This window comes from Phyllobates terribilis, unplaced genomic scaffold (assembly GCF_046119375.1).
Source record: "Phyllobates terribilis strain yellow unplaced genomic scaffold, ASM4611937v1 Scaffold_11__3_contigs__length_659146591, whole genome shotgun sequence".
NCBI classification, from domain to species: Eukaryota; Metazoa; Chordata; class Amphibia; order Anura; family Dendrobatidae; genus Phyllobates; species Phyllobates terribilis.
The window spans coordinates 207069809-207093515 of NW_027362771.1; the positions used below are offsets into that span (position 1 = coordinate 207069809).

Consider the following 23707-nt stretch of genomic DNA (forward strand, 5'->3'; position numbering starts at 1 on the left):
CAGAGAATGGGGGCGTCACTTCCGCCGAGGCCCTGCGTCATTAGCGCGGGAAGAGCGGAGCGTGGGCGGAGTTACTCCATGTGATCTGTTACCTGGAGGAGTGCTAGCGGGCTCTGTGTGGCTCTATGGGATGAGTCAGCAGCTTCCGCCCGGCTTCTGTAGATGTACACTAGCGTGTTATAACTAACTAATGATGAACCGGCAGACACAGTCACGGGGGTCACTAGGTGTGAGGTTATGCCCTCATCAAAGATGGCAGCTGAACGTCTGCTCCTTCTGACAACCAGCGCCAGGTGAGCGCAGGCTATGCTCGTGGTGTCAGGTGCCCGGATGCGGAAGAGCAGGCGCGCTGCCCCGTGGGTATTGTGCCCCTCGCAGCCCTCGTGTCGGTGGCCGGCTCTGTGTATATAGTGGTATAGCCCGGCGGCGCAAGGTGTGTATGGAAGGGGCTGTGGTGATGGCGGCAGTGCACTGACCTGCAGCTCTAGTCCCGGTGAGCGGCTGTACTGGAGCAGAAGTGTGCTGGGAACCTGCAGCGTCATAGGGGCCTGTGCTCAGCTCTGAGAATGGACCTATTATGGCTCTGATGGTGATGGCGGCATTTTTATTGGAATAGGTGAGAAGTGCTGCACAAACGCTGAGGCTGTGTGCCCACTATGCGTTTAAGCGTTTCTGCAGCGGCAATCGTGCCGCAGAAACGCGTAAAAATCACTTGGTAGAAGGTCTACCATGTCCCCCAATGATAATCCGCATGTGCTGCGGAAGTTTCCGCAGCCATTGACTTGCATTGAATCGCTTAATATCCGCATGACTACATGTGGATATTAAGCAATTCAATGCACGGATGGTACCTGGGTTTGGAGAAGAGGAGACTCTCATCCAGACCCAGGTACCATACTACCTGTATAAAAAAATGAAAATAAAACAAACATTATAATCACCTTCTGATGGCTAGTGACGCGGTCTTCTCTCCGGTGTGTCCTGGCTGCCCGTCGGCTTGCGATGATGTAAAAGGAGCTTCCATGACGTCATTTAATCATGTGACAGGTCATGCAACCGATGACGTCGACGGTCGCGTGACCTGGCATATGACTAAATGATGTCATGGAAGGTCCTTTTACACCGAGAGCCGCCCAAGACACCGGACGCATCGGAGAAGGAGACTGGGGACCATCGGAAGGTAAGTATAATGTTTTTTTTACCATTTTTATTCTTTAACTATTAACTTGGTCACACTATATAAATCCATGCCGGTTGCATGGATTTATAGAGTGTGACCAAGCTGTCAAGCACTTTCCAAGTGATGCTAAAATCGCTTGGAAAGCGCTTGTCAACCCGCATGCGAAATCGCATGATCAAAACGCTTGACATACACTTGTCCCTGGCAGAAAAAAATGCATGTACAATCCGCATGCGTTTTTTCTGCCAGGGAGATGCAGAAACGCTCAGGAAAAATCCGGAGCATTTCTGCATCGTGGGCACTTAGCCTGAAAGATCTGACATGCTGCTTACTTTCAAAAGCACTAATGGGCTCAAAATAAGCCTGGAAAATAACCCAGCATGTGCAAAAGACTTTTCAAATCTGATAATGCTGGTACTGTAAAACGCTGCACCAAATATGATGAGTAAAAAAAAAAAATGCCATTTGAACATACCCTTAGCATTCCCAATGTTACACTCCCCTGGTTAATGTTAAACCTGCCCAGGAAAACTCCTTTAAAGGGAACCTGACAGCTGATGAATACTACCCAATCCGCAGACAGCATGTATCAGGCGACGCCTCTTGAGAAAGCCAGTTGTTTCAGCGGCGAAACGTGCGTTGGGGCTCCTTTTCTGCCAGGAAACTGGTCACTATTGTCCCCCCTTTTGGCTCCCCACTACACTTAGTGGTAAGTAGGATTTATTTGACTTTAGATGTAATTTTTATGCACAGTGCATACTCCAGCTTTTAGCTGGAACTTCATATACCACTGGGGATTACCTATTTGGGTGATACAATGGTCCTTTCTACATTTTGCACCTTTCTTATTGAAGATTGAATTTTTGATGATTGAGCATGTTATAACTTTTGATAGATGCTTTTTAATTATTTATATATAAAGATCTATTTTATGCCATATGTACTCACTAGTTCTCCTGTTTTTTCATGTGTAACTGAGCAGGCGAATGGGTGACAGGCATAACGTAATGACGGATGACCTGCCAACCAGATTATAGATATAAAGGCCAACCTTTGTTTATCTATGTATCAGGCACTGGCTGTATGATTTCAGCCATATATGTGTGGAAGTCTGAAATGCTGCAGTGTTTTTTGTTTTGTTTTTTTTAAGGGGAAAACTATTTAAAAGCCACCAGTGACCGAGCAATGATGGGACTAGTCAGACAGGCAGGTCCCGGGCTGTTTCTCCCCGCCCACTGGCAGTGATTGACAGGTCTCTGCGTGTACTTGTACAGAGTCCTGTCACTCTAGGGCAGCGGACGGGGAGAAACCGCCGGGGACCTACCTGTCCGACTAGTCGCAGCGTGGCTCGGTCCCTGGTGACTTTTAAGTTATATTTTATTCTGAAATGCTGAGACGTTCGGAGTTTGTTATAAAGCCAGTGTCTGTTACATGCTGCCCATGGATCAGGCAGCAAATGTCAGCTTTCAGGTTCTCTTTAAGCAGGGCTTTGGAGTCTGTGTCCATTTTGGTGAAGTCGGTATCAAATGACTCCAACTCCTAAAATATATAATAATAAATTGGGTACAGCAGTACAATGCAGGATGTGCTGTAAATGTTTTCATAAGAATTTGGGAAAGTTATGAAATGTCCTATAAATGTCTGTTCTGTTCCTGATCTGAGGGTCTAGACTTTTAGTTGAGATGAATCTGTGCTGCACTTTATGTACATGCTGAGTAGTGAGGTATCGGGAGTCAGGGAAATTGAGGAGTCTGAGGTTTGGCTTACCGACTCCACAGCCCTGCCTTTAAGCATTTACATCTGTGGCTATCTTTCAGATGACAACCTCTGGTTTCTAGAGAATATGGATGTAGTATCAGATAAGCCTGCCGGTATCCAATACCTTGAGTCTACAGCCACTGAGAAGATTGGGGGACATGGCACATCAGTGTATTGCAGTGGGGCTGGTGTACATGCACTACAATTCTTACATGGAGCCAAAAACTGCCTTACGTGGCGTATGTCATAGATGTGGGTTTTCTATGTAAAGGAGAGTGGTTTGTGGATGTGGCTTAAGTAGGTTAGCTTAGTGGATCAAAGTAACCAACCAATAGGTCATGTAAAGTTAGGCCCCGATTCACCAACACTGGTGTTGTGTGTGAAGGGTGCGCAGGAGTACGATGAAGTAAATTATTTTTAATTTGGCGTACCTTTTAGCTGCCATGCACCATGGTGAGAAATATATTTCAGTCTGGAGCATATATGTCGCAATTTTATGCTGCTTTTGGGGAATAAATTAGGAGGAATTTTTCGGTCAGTCTAGGCCAGGGGTCTCAAACTCAGCTGGGCATATGGGCCGCACACGGAAAAACATTTAATTTGGTGGGGCCGCATTATTTGAATGACAAAGTGACATTTTTAGTGATGCCATTTTATTTTCTATACACCTTTTGAACTGATCCTCATCTTGCAGACATGGTCTCCCCTCCAGGTCCCCCCGTATTGCAGACACGGTCTCCCCTCCAGGTCCCCCCGTATTGCAGACACGGTCTCCCCTCCAGGTCCCCCCGTATTGCAGACACGGTCTCCCCTCCAGGTCCCCCCGTATTGCAGACACGGTCTCCCCTCCAGGTCCCCCCGTATTGCAGACACGGTCTCCCCTCCAGGTCCCCCCGTATTGCAGACACGGTCTCCCCTCCAGGTCCCCCCGTATTGCAGACACGGTCTCCCCTCCAGGTCCCCCCGTATTGCAGACACGGTCTCCCCTCCAGGTCCCCCCGTATTGCAGACACGGTCTCCCCTCCAGGTCCCCCCGTATTGCAGACACTGTCTCCCCTCCAGGTCCCCCCGTATTGCAGACACGGTCTCCCCTCCAGGTCCCCCATACTGTGCACTGTATTTCACATGACAGAGAAAAAAAAAAGAAAAGATTCTCACCTGTCCTCCGTTCCTTCTGCGTCCTTTCTGCACCTGTGGCCGGCAGGCACAGACCCCATAACTATCGCGGCTCTCTCCAGCAGGCGCCTACATCAGCGCTGTAGTGCAGTGTATTGCCGCGCCGAGACCGGCTCTCTGCACAGCAATACCAGTGTCAGCCGCCGGCCTATCAGAGGCCAGCAGCTGACATCTGCGTCCCAGCGCAGCGGCTTATGACGTCACTGCCATGCGCAGATGTCAGCTTCTGGACTCTGATAGGCCGACGGCTGACACTGGTATTGCTGTGCAGAGAGCCGGTCTCGGCGCGGCAATACACTACACTACAGCGCTGATGTCGGCGTCTGCTGGAAAGAGCCGCGATCGCTACGGGGTCTATGTGCCTGCGGGCCGCAAGAAGCAGCCGGAGGGGCTGCATGCGGCCGGCGGGCCGCATGTTTGAGACTCCTGGTCTAGGCCATGTCCCCTCCATGCTAAATACTACCCACTTTTTGAAAAGTTGGCGGAGGAAGCGTAAAAACCTCAAGTCACAGAATTTGACATTTCAAGCAGTTTTCCTCTACAATTCTGGTGCATCAGGGCCTTAGGCTCTGCAATTTGAAGATGCGCCAAATTTATCAAACGGCATAGGCTACTTAGATTTGAGGGATTTTTCATGGTTTAGTGGATCTGCCCCAATGTGTCCCATTCGTTTCATACTATTTTCTATCAGTTGTTTTCTGAACACTTCAGAAGTCATGGCTGTGGAAAGGCTTATTTGGCCACACACGTCCACTGCAACAAGGGGAAGCGAACACTGTTGGGCTGCTGCAAACTCCGCAATAATAATTGTGAAAACTTACTATTTTTTAAACATAAAGTGTTGTTATTTTGGCCCCATTTGGGAACTTGACCTTGTATGAGTTAATTCATTCATCTAGTACAATGATGGCATACCTGGGGACCCTCGTAAGTTCTCATGGCAGCGAGAATAATCAGCACCACACAAATGTGTAGGGCTAACCCTTTTTCTTTTACTATTTAAATACCATGGTTGCTATTGACCACGGCATCTAAATGGTTAGACTGCTGACACCTGCTGTGGATAACGTAAGGGCATCTGAACACATCACCATGTATGTATGCGACTCCCCCCCCCCCCCCCACCACCCCCTAGTAGTGTGGTATATATCAGATGTAGCCAAGGGTTGCAAGAAAATGTGCCCTTGTCCATTGCACCCAATGACAGTGCAGATCTAATGAGGTGCTATGGGCAAGAAGGACTGAGAGTCTTGGTAATTGAGGCTCTTGAAGTCTTGTGTATGTTTTTTCTTATTTCTTATTATCGTTCCATATATACAGTACAGACCAAAAGTTTGGACACACCTCATTTAAAGATTTTTCTGTATTTTCATGACTATGAAAATTGTACATTCACACTGAAGGCATCAAAACTATGAATTAACACATGTGGAATTATATAGTTAACAAAAAAAGTGTGAAACAACTGAAAATATGTCTTATATTCTAGGTTCTTCAAAGTAGCCAGGTTTTGCTTTGATGACTGCTTTGCACACTCTTGGCATTCTCTTGATGAGCTTCAAGAGGTAGTCACCGGAAATGGTCTTCCAACAATCTTGAAGGAGTTCCCAGAGATGCTTAGCACTTGTTTGCCCTTTTACCTTCACTCTGCGGTCCAGCTCACCCCAAACCATATTGATTGGGTTCAGGTCTGGTGACTGTGGAGGCCAGGTCATCTGGTGTAGCACCCCATCACTCTCCTTCTTGGTCAAATAGCCCTTACACAGCCTGGAGGTGTGTTTGGGGTCATTGTCCTGTTGAAAAATAAATGATGGTCCAACTAAACGCAAACCGGATGGAATAGCATGCCGCTGCAAGATGCTGTGGTAGCCATGCTGGTTCAGTATGCCTTCAATTTTGAATAAATGCACAACAGTGTCACCAGCAAAGCACCCCCACACCATCACACCTCCTCCTCCATGCTTTACGGTGGGAACCAGGCATGTAGAGTCCATCCGTTCACCTTTTCTGCGTCACACAAAGACACGGTGGTTGGAACCAAAGATCTCAAATTTGGACTCCTCAGACCAAAGCACAGATTTCCACTGGTCTAATGTCCGTTCCTTGTGTTCTTTAGCCCAAACAAGTCTCTTCTGCTTGTTGCCTGTCCTTAGCAGTGGTTTCCTAGCAGCTATTCTACCATGAAGGCCTGCTGCACAAAGTCTCCTCTTAACAGTTGTTGAAGAGATGTGTCTGCTGCTAGAACTCTGTGTGGCATTGACCTGATCTCTAATCTGAGCTGCTGTTAACCTGCGATTTCTGAGGCTGGTGACTCGGATAAACTTATCCTCAGAAGCAGAGGTGACTCTTGGTCTTCCTTTCTTGGGGCGGTCCTCATGTGAGCCAGTTTCTTTGTAGCGCTTGATGGTTTAGCAACTGCACTTGGGGACACTTTCAAAGTTTTCCCAATTTTTCGGACTGACTGACCTTCATTTCTTAAAGTAATGATGGCCACTCGTTTTTCTTTACTTAGCTGCTTTTTTCTTGCCATAATACAAATTCTAACAGTCTATTCAGTAGGACTATCAGCTGTGTATCCACCAGACTTCTGCACAACAAAACTGATGGTCCCAACCCCATTTATAAGGCAAGAAATCCCACTTATTAAACCTGACAGAGGGCACACGTGTGAAGTGAAAACCATTTCCGGTGACTACCTCTTGAAGCTCATCAAGAGAATGCCAAGAGTGTGCAAAGCAGTCATCAAAACAAAAGGTGGCTACTTTGAAGAACCTAGAATATAAGACATATTTTCAGTTGTTTCACACTTTTTTGTTAAGTATATAATTCCACATGTGTTAATTTATAGTTTTGATGCCTTCAGTGTGAATGTACAATTTTCACAGTCATGAAAATACAGAAAAATCTTTAAATGAGAAGGTGTGTCCAAACTTTTGGTCTGTACTGTACTTAGGGTATACTGTTTGAATCTGTCCCCTACTTACAAGTGTCTGTGCACTGGGGCCCCTTCATGTTGGAAGTTTGACCCCCACTAATAAAACTGAAGAAGTATATCCTAGTGAAAAGCTGTGATGCTTAAAGAGGTTTTCCCACAAACAAAGTTCATTTTAATCAATAGAACTTGGAATAATTTCCACAGTTGGATGTGTTTGAGATAATCTTATAAATGTGCCCCTGCTGTGTACTGTGTGATGCTTTGTGTGACCGTGCAGGAACATGGTCTGATCATACCACAGCTCCTGGGCAGGAGGGGAAGCAAAAGAGTATACAGACATTACTGCACGGGATCACAGCTGATTCTTTTTGTGTGGTACAACATTTCACTGCCTGTTTTTAATCAATGTTTTACCTCAAAGAAAGAATGATTTGTGATTCCATACATGTAATGTCTGTATACTCTTTTGCTTCCTCCCAGGAGCTGTGGTATGATCAGACCGTGTTCCATACATGGTCAGACACAGCCATTACACAGTACACAGAAGGGGCACATTTAGAAGATTATCTCAGCACAGGAACATTTTATTTAACACATCCAATTGTGGAACTTATTATTATTATTATTCAAAGATCTGTTGATTAAAATCAACTTTTGTTCATGGGGAAAACCCCTTTAAAGCCCATGACGTATTAATACGCGTCTGTGCCCTGGGCTTTAAGCGCCTGACCCTTATTAGTACGTCATGGCGATCGTGCGCGCACACAGGCTGTGCGGGCACGATCGTCGCCGGGTGTCAGCTGACAGTACCGGGTGTCAGCTGTGACAATGCAGGGAGCGGTCCCGCACCGCTCCCGGCACATTAACCCCCGCAATGCTGCGATCGAAGTCGATCGCAGCATTGCGGTGGCTACTGGGTGGTGATCGGTATACTCGCCTCCTCTCCCGGCCTCCAGCACTGTCTGCCGCGGCTTCCTGGATGTCGTCATGACAACATCCTGGTCACCAGACAGCAGGAAGATTTTTTTGGTCATGCGCAGTACATGACCAAACTATCTTCTCACTGTGTAGCGCTGACAGCCTGCATGGCACAGGGATGGTGCTCCATTCCTATGCTATGCTGGCGATCAGAATAAAAAAAGTGAAAGTCCCATAGTGGGACAAAGTATACAAATAAAAAAACTCAAAGTTAAAAAAATAAATAAAAAAAAAGTTGTAAAAATATAAAAAAAAATAATCGACCAAAAATAAAAATATAATGTACCCATCAATAAATATTATGAAAAAAAAACAAACAATAAAAGTACACATATTTGGTATCGCCGCGTCCGTAACGATGTGCCCTATAAAACTGTCCCACTAGTTAACCCCTTCAGTGAATACTGTAAAAAAAAAAATAACGAAGCAAAAAACAATGCTTAATCATCATACCGCCAAACAAAAAATGGAATAACACGCAATCAAAAAATCAAAGACAAATATAAATAAAAATGGTACCGCTGAAAACGTCATCTCGTCCCTCAAAAAACAAGCCACCATACAGCTCCATCAGCCGAAAAATAAAAAAGTTATAGCTCTCATAATAAAGCGATGCAAAAAAATAATTTTTTCTATAAAATAGCTTTTATTGTGTAAAAGCGCCAAAACATAGAAAAACAATATAAATGTGGTACCGCTGTAAACGTACTGACCCGAAGAATAAAGCTACCTTATCAATTTTACCACACGCGGAACAGCATAAAAAAAAAAAAATACCTGAATTGTTGGTTTGTTTATTCTGCCTCCCAAAAATTGGAATAGAAAGCGATCAAAAAATGTCACATGCCTGAAAATGGCACCAATAAAAACGTCAACTCATCCCGCAAAAAACAAGCCATCACATGACTGTCGGCCAAAATATGGAATAATTATAGCTCTCAAAATATGGCGATGCAAAAACTAGATTTTACAAAAAAATGCATCTTTTAGTGTGTGACAGCTGTCAATCATAAAAACCTGATATGATTCTGGTATCTCTGTAGTCGCACCGACCCGAAGAATAAAGTCGTCTAATCACTCATACCGCACTAGGAACGGCATAAAAAATAAACGCTAGGGTTGTGTTTTGTTTTTTTTGTTTTTTTCAAAAGTTAAAAAAAAAAAAAAGACGATATGGCAACTAGTGTTGAGCGCAAGTGCTCGTCATTTGAGTTTGCATCGGGTGCTTGGGTATGCATTGAGTATCGTGGGTGCTCGAGTGACATGCTTGAGTCTCCGCCCCATATTCTTCGCGGCCAAGAAAACCTTGCGGGGATTGCCTGCCATGCACGAGCGATCCCCGCATCTTTTTTTTTTTTGGGTGTCTAATAACCGTGAAACATGCTGGTGGGGACTCGAGCATGTCACTCGAGCACCCGTGATACATGGTGCATACCTCAGTACCCGATGCAAACTCAAGTAGCGCGCAAGACTAATGACAACTTATTTAATATTATGACCTAATGTTATCAAATTCTGTGTCGTACCTCTAGGTTCAAAATGTTCACTATACCCCTTGATAAAATCCTTGAGGGGTGTAGCTTCCAAAATGGGGTCACTTGTGGGGGGTTTCCACTATTTATGCACATCAGGGGCTCTCCAAACACGACATGGCGTCCGCTCTCAATTCCAGCCGGTTTTGCGTTCAAAAAGTCACACAGTACTCCTTCCCTTCTGAACTCTGCCGTCGCCCAAACACTGTGTTTTCCCCACATATGGGGTATTGGCTTACTCAGGAGAAATTGCACAAAAGTTTTTGGGGTCCATTTTCTCCTTACCCTTGTGAAAATAAAAAAATTGAGGCTAAAACATTTCTGCGGAAAGTTTTTTTTTTTTTTTCACGGCTCCATGTTATAAACTTCTGTAAAGGACTTGGGGGTTCAAGGTGCTCACCACACATCTAGATAAGTTCCCTGAGGGGTCTAGTTTCCAAAATGGTGTCACTTGTGGGGGGTTTCCACTGTTTAGGCACATCAGGGGCACATCCGCTAATTATTGAAGCAAATTTTACAATTAAAAAGTCAAATGGTGCTCCTTCCCTTCCGAACCCTGCCATATGCCCAAACAGTGGTTTTCCCCCACATATGGGGTATCTGCTTACTCAGGAGAAATTGCACAACAAACTGCATGGTGCAATTTCTCCTGTTACTCTTATGAAAATGCAAAAGTGGGGACTGAAAAACATTTTTGTGGGAAAAATGTGAAAATTTTATTTTTACGGCTCAATGTTATAAACTTCTGTGAAGCACCAGGGGGTTCAAGGTGCTCACCACACATCTAGATACGTTCCCTGAGGGATCTAGTTTCCAAAATGGTGTCACTTGTGGGGGGTTTCCATTGTTTAGGCACATCAGGGGCTCCCCAAATGCAACATGGCGTCCACTAATTATTCAAGCAAATTTTACATTCAAAAAGTCAAATGGCGCTCCTTCCCTTCCGAACCCTGCCGTGCGCCCAAACAGTGGTTTTTCCCCACTTATGGGGTATCTGCGTACCCAGGGGAAATTGCACAACACATTTTGGGGTCCATTTTTTCCTGTTACCCCTGCGAAAATGAAAAAAAAAATGGGTTTAAAATAACATTTTTTGTGAAAAAAGTTAAATGTTAATTTTTTTTCTTCCACATTCCAAAAATTCCTGTGAAGCCCCTGAAGGGTTAATAAAGTTCTTGAATGTGGTTTTTAGAATGGTGTCACTTTGGGGTATTTTCTGTCAAAGACCCCTCGAAGTGACTTCAAATATGATGTGGTCCCTAAAAAAAAAAAAAAAAAAAAAAAAAATGTTTTTGTAAATTTTGTTGGAAAATGAGAAATCGCTGGTCAACTTTTAACCCTTATAGCTCCCCAATAAAAATAAAAAAAATTGTTTCCAAAATTGTGCTGATGTAAAGTAGACATGTGGGAAATGTTATTTATTAACTATTTTGTGTGACATACAGTACAGACCAAAAGTTTGGACACACCTCATTTAAACATTTTTCTGTATTTTCATGACTATGAAAATTGTACATTCTCACTGAAGGCATCAAAACTATGAATTAACACATGTGCAATTACATACTTAACAAAAAAGTGTGAAACAACTGAAAATATGTCTTATATTCTAGGTTCTTCAAAGTAGCCACCTTTTGCTTTGATGACTGCTTTGCACACTCTTGGCATTCTCTTGATGAGCTTCAAGAGGTCGTCACCGGAAATGGTCTTCCAACAATCTTGAAGGAGTTCCCAGAGATGCTTAGCACTTGTTGGCCCTTTTGCCTTCACTCTGCGGTCCAGCTCACCCCAAACCATCTCGATTGGGTTCAGGTCTGGTGACTGTGGAGGCCAGGTCATCTGGTGTAGCACCCATCACTCTCCTTCTTGGTCAAAAAACCCTTACACAGCCTGGAGGTGTGTTTGGGGTCATTGTCCTGTTGAAAAATAAATGATGGTCCAACTAAACGCAAACCGGATGGAATAGCATGCCGCTGCAAGATGCTGTGGTAGCCATGCTGGTTCAGTATGCCTTCAATTTTGAATAAATCCCCAACAGTGTCACCAGTAAAGCACCATCACACCTCCTCCTCCTCCTTGCTTCACGGTGGGAACCAGGCATGTAGAGTCCATCCGTTCATCTTTTCTGCGTTGCACAAAGACACGGTGGTTGGAACCTAAGATCTCAAATTTGGACTCCTCAGACCAAAGCACAGATTTCCACTGGTCTAATGTCCATTCCTTGTGTTCTTTAGCCCAAACAAGTCTCTTCTGCTTGTTGCTTGTCCTTAGCAGTGGTTTCCTAGCAGCTATTTTACCATGAAGGCCTGCTGCACAAAGTCTCCTCTTAACAGTTGTTGTAGAGATGTGTCTGCTGCTAGAACTCTGTGTGGCATTGACCTGGTCTCTAATCTGAGCTGCTGTTAACCTGCGATTTCTAAGGCTGGTGACTCGGATAAACTTATCCTCAGAAGCAGAGGTGACTCTTGGTCTTCCTTTCCTGGGGCGGTCCTCATATGAGCCAGTTTCTTTGTAGCTCTTGATGGTTTTTGCAACTGCACTTGGGGACACTTTCAAAGTTTGCCCAATTTTTCGGACTGACTGACCTTCATTTCTTAAAGTAATAATGACCACTCGTTTTTCTTTACTTAGCTGCTTTTTTCTTGCCATAATACAAATTCTAACAGTCTATTCAGTAGGACTATCAGCTGTGTATCCACCAAACTTCTGCACAACACCACTGATGGTCCAAACCCCATTTATAAGGCAAGAAATCCCACTTATTAAACCTGACAGGGCACACCTGTGAAGTGAAAACCATTTCCGGTGTCTACCTCTTGAAGCTCATCAAGAGAATGCCAAGAGTGTGCAAAGCCGTCATCAACGCAAAAGGTGGCTACTTTGAAGAACCTAGAATATAAGACATATTTTCAGTTGTTTCACACTTTTTTGTTAAGTATATAATTCCACATGTGTTAATTCATAGTTTTGATGCCTTCAGTGTGAATGTGCAATTTTCAGTCATGAAAATACAGAAAAATCTTTAAATGAGAAGGTGTGTCCAAGCTTTTGGTCTGTACTGTATCTCTGATTTAAGGGCATAAAAATTAAAATTTTGAAAATTGCAAAATTTTTGCCAAATTTCCTTTTTTTTCCACAAATAAACGCAAGTGATATTGAAGAAATTTTACCACAATCATGAAGTACAATATGTCACGAAAAAACAATCTCAGAATCGGCGGGATCCGTTGAAGCGTTCCAGAGGTATTACCTCATAAAGTGACAGTGGTCAGAATTGTAAAAATTGACCTGGTCATTAACGTGCAAACCACCTTGGGTTGTAAAGGGGTTAAGGCTGTGCTTTTGTAGTAGTTTTTCCCCTGCAGATTTTTAAGCCAAGCATAGGTGAGTAATAAAGAGAAGAGAAACATTAGTCTTACTACTGTTTTGTTTTGTTTTTTTTCTGGATTTTATATTTGGATATAGATATCGATATATCCAAAAGTAGGTGGCCAGAAATAACTTTTATTTTGATTTATATATAAAATTATATTTAATAACACAAACATAACATTGACAATTAAATTTTATTCTGAACAATAATACAAAAGCCCTTAAATTTTATCAACGCAGGTGCTCAAACTGTTTTCCATTACAATGTGCACAGCTTTGAAGTCTGCCTCTTACGCTTCGACAAACTTTTTTGCACAAGTCTCTTTGGGTATTAATTTCTTGAAATGCATCTCTTATGTAATTTTTCAAATCACTGACACTTCTTGGTTTTTCGACTATAAACTTTGTCCTTGAGTACTCCCCAAAAGAAAAAATCCATTGGGGTCAAGTCTGGTGAACGTGCCGGCCAATCAAGTGGGCCTCTTCGACCAATCCATTTATTAGGAAATGTTTCATCAAGATACTCGCGGACTACTCTTGAATAATGTGGAGGGGCCCCATCTTGTTGGAAATAAAGGTCATTTGAATTAGGCTGTTTCTGTATCTGGGGAACAACTTGATTGATTAGAATTTCGAGATACTTCTCTCCTGTGACTGTTCCATCAAAAAATATTGGTCCTAAAACACCAAAACTTGAAATACCACCCCAAACATTGACACCAGACTCATTTAGTTGTTGCTCTAATGTTAAATGCATGTTCTCATTATACCAGTAAATACAATTATGTCTGTTAATATGGCCGGATAATTTGAAAGAAGCTTCATCACTCCACATAATGTTATCTAAAATTACTGGATTTTCTTCAATTTTGTTAAGCATAATCTCACTAAATTGCAGCCGCCTGTCTGGATCATCCTCCAATAAACCATGAATTAGACGTGGAAGATAAGCTTTCAGGATTAAAAAAATGTTTTTTTTTAAATATTCAAAAAAGAAAAAAATAAAAGTTTAAATCACCCCCCTTTCGTCCCATTCAAAATAAAATAATAAAAAAAAAAAAAACAACATACACATATTTGGTATCGCCGTGTTCAGAACCGCCTGATCTATCAATATAAAAAAATAATTAATCCGATTGGTAAACGGCGTAACAAAAAATAAATTCTAAACGCAAGAATTACGTTTTTTTGGTCATCGCAGCAGTGCAATAAAATGCAATAAAGGGCGATCAAAACATCGGATCTTCCACAAAATGGTATCAATAAAAACGTCAGCTTGGCACACAAAAAATAAATAAGCCCTCATCTGGCCCCAGATCCCAAAAGATGGAGACGCTACGAGTCTCAGAAAATGGTGCCTTTATTTTTTATTTAAGTGGTGGAAAAAAAATCCAAACTTTGCTTAAAAAAAAAAAAAAATCTATACATGTTTGGTGTCTGCGAACTCGTAATGACCTGGAGAATAAGAATGGCAGGTCAGTTTTAGCATTTAGTTAACATAAAAAAAAAAAAAACTGTGGTATTGCACTTTTTTGCAGTTTCACCGCACTTGGAATTTTTTCCCCATACACGATATGGTAAAACAAGTAATGTCGTTCAAAAGTACAACTCGTTCCGCAAAAAAATAAGCCCTCTCACGGCCATATTGACCAAAAAATAAAAACGCTATGGCTCTGGGAACAAGGGGAGCAAAAAACGAATACTCAAAAACTTAAAATCCCAAGGTCCTTTAGGGGTTAATTTTGGAGAATTAGGGGAGAGGTGTGAGTAGGGAGGATATTAAACAGGGAGAAGGAGGGGTAGTAGAGGAAGAGTCCTGCTGAGGATTGGCAGATAATTCACATATATATATATATATATATAATATATATATATATATATATAATATATATATATATATATATTACAGACCAAAAGTTTGGAGACACCTCATTTAAAGATTTTTCTGTATTTTCATGACTTTAAAAATTGTACATTCACACTGAAGGCATCAAAACTGTGAATTAACACATGTGGAATTATATACTTAACAAAAAAGGTGTGAAACCACTGAAAATATGTCTTATATTCTAGGTTTTTCAAAGTAGCCACCTTTTGCTTTGATGACTGCTTTGCACACTCTTGGCATTCTCTTGATGAGCTTCAAGAGGTAGTCACCGGAAATGGTTTTCACTTCACAGGTGTGCCCTGTCAGGTTTAATAAGTGGGTTGTCTTGCCTTATAAAGGGGGTTGGGACCATCAGTTGTGTTGTGCAGAAGTCTGGTGGATACACAGCTGATAGTCCTACTGAATAGATTGTTAGAATTTGTATTATGGCAAGAAAAAAGCAGCTAAGTAAAGAAAAACGAGTGGCCATCATTACTTTAAGAAATGAAGGTCAGTCAGTCCGAAAAATTGGGCAAACTTTGAAAGTGTCCCCAAGTGCAGTTGCAAAAACCATCAAGCGCTACAAAGAAACTGGCTCACATGAGGACCGCCCCAGGAAAGGAAGACCAAGAGTCACCTCTGCTTCTGAGGATAAGTTTATCCGAGTCACCAGCCTCAGAAATCGCAGGTTAACAGCAGCGCAGATTAGAGACCAGGTCAATGCCACACAGAGTTCTAGCAGCAGACACATCTCTACAACAACTGTTAAGAGGAGACTTTGTGCAGCATGCCTTCATGGTAAAATAGCTGCTAGGAAACCACTGCTAAGGACAGGCAACAAGCAGAAGAGACTTGTTTGGGCTAAAGAACATAAGGAATGGACAGTAGACCAGTGAAAATCTGTGCTTTGGTCTGATGAGTCCAAATTTGAGATCTTTGGTTCCAACCACCGTGTCTTTGTGTGACGCAGAAAAGGTGAACGGATGGACTCTACATGCCTGGTTTCCACCGTGAAGCATGGAGTTGTGATGGTGTGGGGGTGCTTTGCTGGTGACACTGTTGGGGATTTTTCAAAATTGAAGGCATACTGAACCAGCATGGCTACCACAGCATCTTGCAGCGGCATGCTATCCCATCCTTATTGCGTTTAGTTGGACCATCATTTATTTTTCAACAGGACAATGACCCCAAACACACCTCCAGGCTGTGTAAGGGCTATTTGACCAAGAAGGAGAGTGATGTGGTGCTACGCCAGATGACCTGGCCTCCACAGTCACCAGACCGGAACCCAATCGAGATGGTTTGGGGTGAGCTGGACCGTAGAGTGAAGCCAACAAGTGCTAAGCATCTCTGGAAACTCCTTCAAGATTGTTGGAAGACCATTTCCGGTGACTATCTCTTGAAGCTCATCAAGAGAATGCCATGAGTGTGCAAAGCAGTCATCAAAGCAAAAGGTGGCTATTTTGAAGAACCTAGAATATAAGACATATTTTCAGTTGTTTCACACTTTTTTGTTAAGTATATAATTCCACATATGTTAATTCATAGTTTTGATGCCTTCAGTGTGAATGTACAATTTTCATAGTCATGAAAATACGAAAAATCTTTAAATGAGGTGTGTCCAAACTTTTGGTCTGTAAAATATATATACTGTATGTGTGTATATGTATGTATGTGTGTGTATGTATATATATATATATATATATATATACATACATACATACATACATACATACATACATACATACATACATACATACATACACACACACCCATTATAAACATAACTTGTTGCTTAATTCTATGTTTTATAGTATGATCTTTATTTGGATCCCTCCCGTTTGCAGCTCAGGAAACTGCATAAAAAACTGTTTCATTAATGCTTGTTTGTTTCCAGACAATGAGAGCCTATAACACTATGTCCTGTGTAAGAAAGTTTATCCACCCCAAGTGTTTGATGAAGGGCAATGGCACCTTGTACTAATAGTGTAAGGAAACTTTGGATCCATTGAAAATTAAATGGTAAATAAAATCTGACAAAGCTTTGTCTCAGCTGTTGTATTGAGTATAGAAATATAGCCCATGCCCTAATTTATCTGTACATAGGACTTTTATGGTAGGATCTAATATGAAGTGTTGTCTTTTACCTGCGTATAATCTAATATCAGGCTTAACTTACTATTTTGGTAATATCCTTTTTTCTCCTATCTATAGAGTTGGGGATCAGAATGCTGCTACCTCCAGTGATCTCGAGAAGGGCGCTCTGCAGATCCTTGAATTGAATGTGCTCATTCTTGGCCTCCACTCCATCCATTGTCTATAGGACTTCTGGAGAAAGCATAGTGGAGTGCTGAATGGAGCATGTGCCCTTTCTCTCTATTCAAGACGGGGGTCTGCAGAGCCCAGATTTTGGGATTGCTGGGAGTCCCAGCAGTTGGATCAACAATGACCAAAAAGTTATCATCTATACTATGCATAGGGGATAATATTCTATATTAGAATAACCCTCTTCAGCTGTAGATGCCTTCATCCCATTTAAACCCTTGTTCCTGAACATGACAGCATACTCTGAACACTAATGTATGGCATTACCATTTCAGGAAACTGACAGAATCAGACTGTGAAATGCCAACCTGCCAGACAATGACTTTCGAGTTGCATCATGCATCATCCCTGGAAGATATGCCTTCTGAAGTGCCATTAGCAGAGCCGTCTGACACTGTGTCAGAAAATCTGCATAGATGTCATCTATATTTCAGCAATGAACCACAGACGTCTGACAGCTCACTGGTGTTCCCTGCTATTAAACAAACAATAGAGCAACAGGGCTCAGCCGAAGAATCCGTCATAACCATCATTGTCCCAGAAGACTTTGCAAAACAAAGTATTTTGACAAGTCAGCCCATCTTACAGGACCATCAAGTCACTCATGTGGAAAACCTCGATATGGAGCACGTTTCTTCCAATGACTCGGACACAGCTGATGAGATTTTAGAAATGGAGCATTCATACTGCAGACACGACAGGAACAGTCTCTGGAAAACCATAACTAAACTCCAGTCCAAAATAGCACTGCTAGAAGTGCAGGAAAATGTCACGCTTGGTCGCCTGAGGTTTTTAGAGGAGCTTATTGGACAGTTAAAGGAAGAAAACTTGTTATCTGATGAAAAGTTGGAAATTCTTGATAATTGTCAAAAGAACTTTGATTTTGCAGTCATAGAATAAATGTGTTTACAGAATGTTTATTACTATGGTTTACAGTCATCTTGAGCCATATAAGGCTGGTTTCTCCTGTCTGTGTATCACGGCTCATGTACGGACTGTGGTTTCTGCAGTGGCTGAACTCTGCAGCCACATAGGTCTCACGGGCCGGGCGCAGGTCTTTACAGGGCTGCCAGTTTATTTTTTTCAGTATTTTACAGATCTTATTTTTAGTATACAATAAAGTTTTTGCGGTTGTGCTTAGTTTATGGGTCCGATTTATCAAGGTGTTTTCACCAGTTTTGCTACTTTGGGCATTTTCATGCTAGTCCCAGCCAACTTTGCCATGGGGTGTGTGTCCATTATGCCAAAAAAACGTAATGTGGAATGGGGCCCCAATCAATGGCAAACCAAGAAAAAATGAACCCCTAAAATATATAACTTTTTAATTTATTATATTTATTATAATTAAAAACTCTCCATGCAACAAATATTCATAGAAAAGGTGTATCTACCTTCAATTAGCAGAATAAAATACAAAAGAGGGCTAGCATGCCCTAGTAAATCCTATAATGTCACGGTCTGTCAGCGGAGGTTGGCACCCTAATATGTTCGATATGGCGTCCCCACTCCACTTTCACACCTAAATCTAAACTGCAGCACAGGTAGAATAATCAAACAGTACCCTGGATGTGTGCCAATATCAGTCCAATATCATTAATAAACCACCATCCACAAATTTATAAGCAGTATTTAAAAGTATATCATATAGGGAAACTCGCCCTATCAAGCAGTATACAATTAGCAATTGAGAGAGGAAAGTCGATCTCTAACGCAGCTGAAAAATAGACCCTTCAAAAAGGATCCAGCTATAAACAGTCAAGGCACATAAATTATTTAGCATCCAGGATCCACACTTCAAAATGCATGACTACTTATCTTCACGATGACATGCTCTATATCCCGGGAATGCATGTCCCATACCCAAAACCAGACACGTTTCCCCCACAATAATGGCATTGGGGTTCATCGCGGATCAAAGAAAGTAAGGCATGCCGTCAGTGCAGCATAATCCCGTGGTCACAGGCAGTGATGGCCCTAGTGGAGACGCACAGCACTTAAATGATGCGCCTAATTCATTAAGTGGCGTGCGTCTCAATATAATGGTTAATAGAACTTGTAAAAATATTCATACTTTGATTTGTATTTTATGTTCAAAATAGGACAAAATACACATGAAAGCTATCCATTTGGGGTGTCTGATTTGGATCCATGTTTGCTTCATTTGCATACGTTCATGTGAATGAGGTTTTCTTTTTATAGAAATATGCTTGGATGTGGACCTACCACTTGCTGGCATGTATGTGGTATACTGGTCTCTTCTAAGAGCAATGCAAGGTGAAAGCTACCTACGAGCCAGTGCAGTGTTTGTTTTCTTGAAGTATTCTTCAGAACTGTCATATGCAATTGTTGCCTCAGAATCTGACACCGTGCCACATCTCCAGGGAGCGGAGGCTTGGAAAACAATCTGGTAAACACGCTGCTCCAGATGAGTTGCAGCTAGCTGTACCTGACTTTTCTACCATTGAGCTAGTTTCCATTTTCTTACTACACTGCTCAAAAAAATAAAGGGAACACTCAAATAACACATCCTAGATCTGAATGAATGAAATATTCTCATTGAATACTTTGTTCTGTACAAAGTTGAATGTGCTGACAACAAAATCACACAAAAATCATCAATGGAAATCAAATTTATTAACCAATGGAGGCCTGGATTTGGAGTCACCCCCAAAATTAAAGTGGAAAAACACAATACAAGCTGATCCAACTTTGATGTAATGTCCTTAAAACAAGTGAAAATGAGGCTCAGTATTGTGTGTGGCCTCCACGTGCCTGTATGACCTCCCTACAATGCCTGGGCATGCTCCTGATGAGGTTGCGGATGGTCTCCTGTGGGATCTCCTCCCAGACCTGGACTAAAGCATCCGCCAACTCCTGCACAGTGTATGGTGGATGGAGCGAGACATGATGTCCCAGATGTGCTCAATCGGATTCAGGTCTGGGGAACGAGCGGGCCAATCCATAGCTTCAATGCCTTCATCTTGCAGGAACTGCTGACACACTCCAGCCACATGAGGTCTGGCATTGTCCTGCATTAGGAGGAACACAGTGCCCACCGCACCAGCATATGGTCTCACAAGGGGTCTGAGGATCTCATCTCGGTACCTGATGGCAGTCAGGCTACCTCTGGTGAGCACATGGAGGGCTGTGCGGCCCTCCAAAGAAATGCCACCCCACACCATTACTGACCCACTGCCAAACCGGTCATGCTGAATGATGTCGCTCTCCATGGCGTCTCCAGACTGTCACGTCTGTCACATGTGCTCAGTGTGAACCTGTTTTCATCTGTGAAGAGCACAGGGCGTCAGTGGCGACTTTGCCAATCCTGGTGTTCTGTGGAAAATGCCAAGCGTCCTGCACGGTGTTGGGCTGTGAGCACAACCCCCATCTGTGGACATCGGGCCCTCATACCACCCTCATAGAGTCGGTTTCTAACTGTTTGTGCAGACACATGCACATTTGTCGCCTGCTGGAGGTCATTTTGCAGGGCTCTGGCAGTGCTTCTCCTGTTCCTCCTTGCACAAAGGCGGAGGTAGCGGTCCTGCTGCTGGGTTGTTGCCCTCCTACGGCCCCCTCCACGTCTCCTGGTGTACTGGCCTGTCTCCTGGTAGAGCCTCCAGCATCTGGACACTACGCTGACAGACACAGCAAACCTTCTTGCCACAGCTCGCATTGATGTGCCATCCTGGATGAGCTGCACTACCTGAGCAACTTCTGTGGGTGGAGAGTCCGTCTCATGCTACCACGAGTGTGAAAGCACAACCAACATTCAAAAGTGACCAAAACATCAGCCAGAAAGCATTTGTACTGAGATGTGGTCTGTGGTCCCCACCTGCAGAACCACTCCTTTATTGAGGGTGTCTTGATAATTGCCAATAATTTCCATCTATTGTCTATTCCATTTGCACAACAGCATGTGAAATTGATTGTCAGTCAGTGTTGCTTCCTAAGTGGACAGTTTGATTTCACAGAAGTTTGATTTACTTGGAGTTATGTTCTGTTGTTTAAGTGTTCCCTTTATTTTGTTGAGCACTGTATAATCAGTGCTGTTTGGCCCTCCTTAGCTGTCCTGACTTACAGGTTCATTTACACTACAAGATTATTGTTAAAGCCTAGGAACGCTTGTTTTGTGATAATCTTGCTGTCTAAACTGGCTGCTGAGAAAAATGCTTGTTCACCAGGTGAGATAATTGTTAAGCAACCTTAAAAATCATTATTCTCGGCGGTGCACAGTTAGTTGTAAACAGAACTCTTTGAGAAGAACGTCAGCTTATGTACGATGGGCGATATATTAGCGCGATCTATCTTTGTAAACAGGCTTTTAATTGACTATTGATCGGTAAATAATTACTGATCCATTGTCGTTTAGTGCCTTGGATGGGTCTGTAAACTAAGCCATAGGGCTTTACACACTTGCAATTGATAATGCTAATGACAGTATGTGTAAAATTAAACTTAGACAACTACAGTATTCTCCTCTTATGTTAATACTGGATTCCTATAATAAATTAACTTGCTTAGCAATTCACGCCTGTGTTCCCTTTCCAAGTGAGAGGCATTCTACATTACGGTGAATTGTCCAAGGTCCAACAAGGAAAACTTGTTCTGTGTTTCTATTATGCCCTATATATCAGCTTTTGTTTCCATTTGCCTACATGGGATATCCTGACCCAAAAAGGCATCCTCCCCTGAAACTTGGCTTTTGCTAAGGGTACAGTGCATTGTGAAAGTATTTGGCCCCCTTGAACTTTTCTACCTTTTGCCACATTTCTGGCTTCAAACATAAAGATTTAAAATTCTATTTTCCAGTACGTCCCCATGACAGCACCGTAGGAGGAGTAATCCCATATCCTGTGTAGGGACAGGAAGCACAAGAGGTTAAAAGCCCTCCCACCCCCAACCTCCTCAGTGTTTTTCCTGTCCCTACACAGGACAGGGAGTGCAGGAGGAGCGCTGGTGCAGGAGCACTGGTGTGAAGACAGAGATACCTCAGAGGGGATCGGGGGGGCCACGGCTCTCTCCTTCCCGCCACCAAGCGGGTCCTAGGCCGACACTCCCTGTCGGGAGTCCCTCAGCCCTCCGGTGTGCTGGAGCCTCTGGGTGCCGCTTCCCCATCGCCGGGGCTCTCGGCTTCCTGCTCCGGACGGGTCCGGCTTCTCCTGGCTCCGGAACCGCCTGGCGTCGAAACCGGAAGTTCGGGATGACGACTTCGGTGGCGGTCGCGCAGGAAATTCAAACCGTGGTGAAGACCAGACCCCAGAGAGCAGGGAAAATGACTGGGCGACCAGGTAAGGCATAGGAAGGGGTGCTGGGGAGCACAAAGACAGGCTTACAGCTTGGGCACCCCTGACAGCAAAATGGCAGAGATGTCTCACCCTGATACCCTCCCTGGATCGCCCCACAGTCATGTGAGTGTACCATTACCTCCTTTATATGGTTAATGGAGCTTACTCTTACCAGGCCCTCCATATTTTTTTATAGGATCTATCTGGGCAGTTACCACCTCCTTCTAAGAAATAGAAGTATACAGGGAAAAAAGGCCACAGTAAAATCCAAGAGGTGCCTGGATTGTAACATCAGACTTCCAGACTCAGAAACAAAGCGTCTATGTGCTGAATGTAGAGCCTCCATGCTAAAGGAGGAGCACGGGGCTTTATTAAACGAGATGCGTAATATAATCAAAGAAGTTCAGGCTCTATTGTTCTCTGTAGCCCCCAGGGGATGAGATGTTTGGTGGTCTTAGAACCCAGAGATCCATGTTTTTTCCTCTTAAAAGCCCATGTGAAGGACATGATACTGGGGGAATGGGAGGATGTGGAGAAGAGACTCTCTATACAACGAGACTTCCGCCCGACTATCTTTTGACCCAGGGGACACTATTCCTAAAATTGACGTCCTGGTGGCTAAGGTGGTCAAGAAAACCTCTATCCCCTTTGAAGACTCGTCAGGACTTAAAGATCCTATGGATAGGAAGGTGGATGGACTTTTGAAAAAGCCTGGGAAGCTTCAGTAGCAATTATTAAATCTAATATCGCTGCTACATCTATTGCCAGATCCATGAGAGTCTGGCTAGAAGAGCTAGAGAGTCACCTACGAGATGGCACCCCGAGGGAATCTCTCCTTCAATCATTGCCCCTATTAAAAATGGCAACAAATTTTATGGCCGATTCTTCAGCGGAATCGGTCAGATTTGCGACCAGAAATAATGCGCTTTTCAACTCAGCCCGTAGAGCTGTTTGGTTAAAAAACATGGTCTGTAAATACAGCTTCTAAGAACAAACTGTGCTCCATTCCATTTTCAAGGCTCAGAGTATTTGGACCTGTACTAGATGACATTCTAGAAAAAGCGTCCGATAAAAAGAAGGCGCAGCCCTTTCGTAAACCGTTTCCCTCCAGTAAATAAAGTTTTTCAGAAACAGTTGGCATCGGGTAACTCAAAATCCCTGAATACTAACAAGTATAGCGCAGGGTTACAGGATAGAATTTTCTCAAAATCCCCTTCAAAATTCTGCCTGACGAGAGGTTCCCCTACCTCTCTTTCCCGTCTGCAGGCAGACATAGAGAAGCTACTGCATCAGAGGGTT

The 23707-nt window shown here is 43.1% G+C and overlaps 1 protein-coding gene across 6 annotated transcripts; it reads left to right on the forward strand.

Moving 5' to 3' along the window:
* Positions 1 to 19: 19 nt before the first annotated feature.
* Positions 20 to 20168, forward strand: THAP5 (THAP domain containing 5). 6 transcript variants are annotated; one of them, XM_073651981.1, is made up of 3 exons: positions 20 to 293; positions 16696 to 16820; positions 17399 to 20168. In XM_073651981.1, exon 3 carries the CDS (start codon positions 17424 to 17426, stop codon positions 18021 to 18023), a length of 600 nt encoding a protein of 199 aa, XP_073508082.1. In that variant the 5' UTR covers positions 20 to 293; positions 16696 to 16820; positions 17399 to 17423; the 3' UTR covers positions 18024 to 20168. The 6 variants fall into 6 exon arrangements, with proteins under 6 accessions (XP_073508082.1, XP_073508078.1, XP_073508080.1 ...); XM_073651979.1 differs by lacking the exon at positions 20 to 293 and adding an exon at positions 300 to 433; XM_073651977.1 differs by lacking the exon at positions 16696 to 16820 and having other exon boundaries at positions 17399 to 20166.
* The last annotated feature ends 3539 nt before the right edge of the window (positions 20169 to 23707 follow it).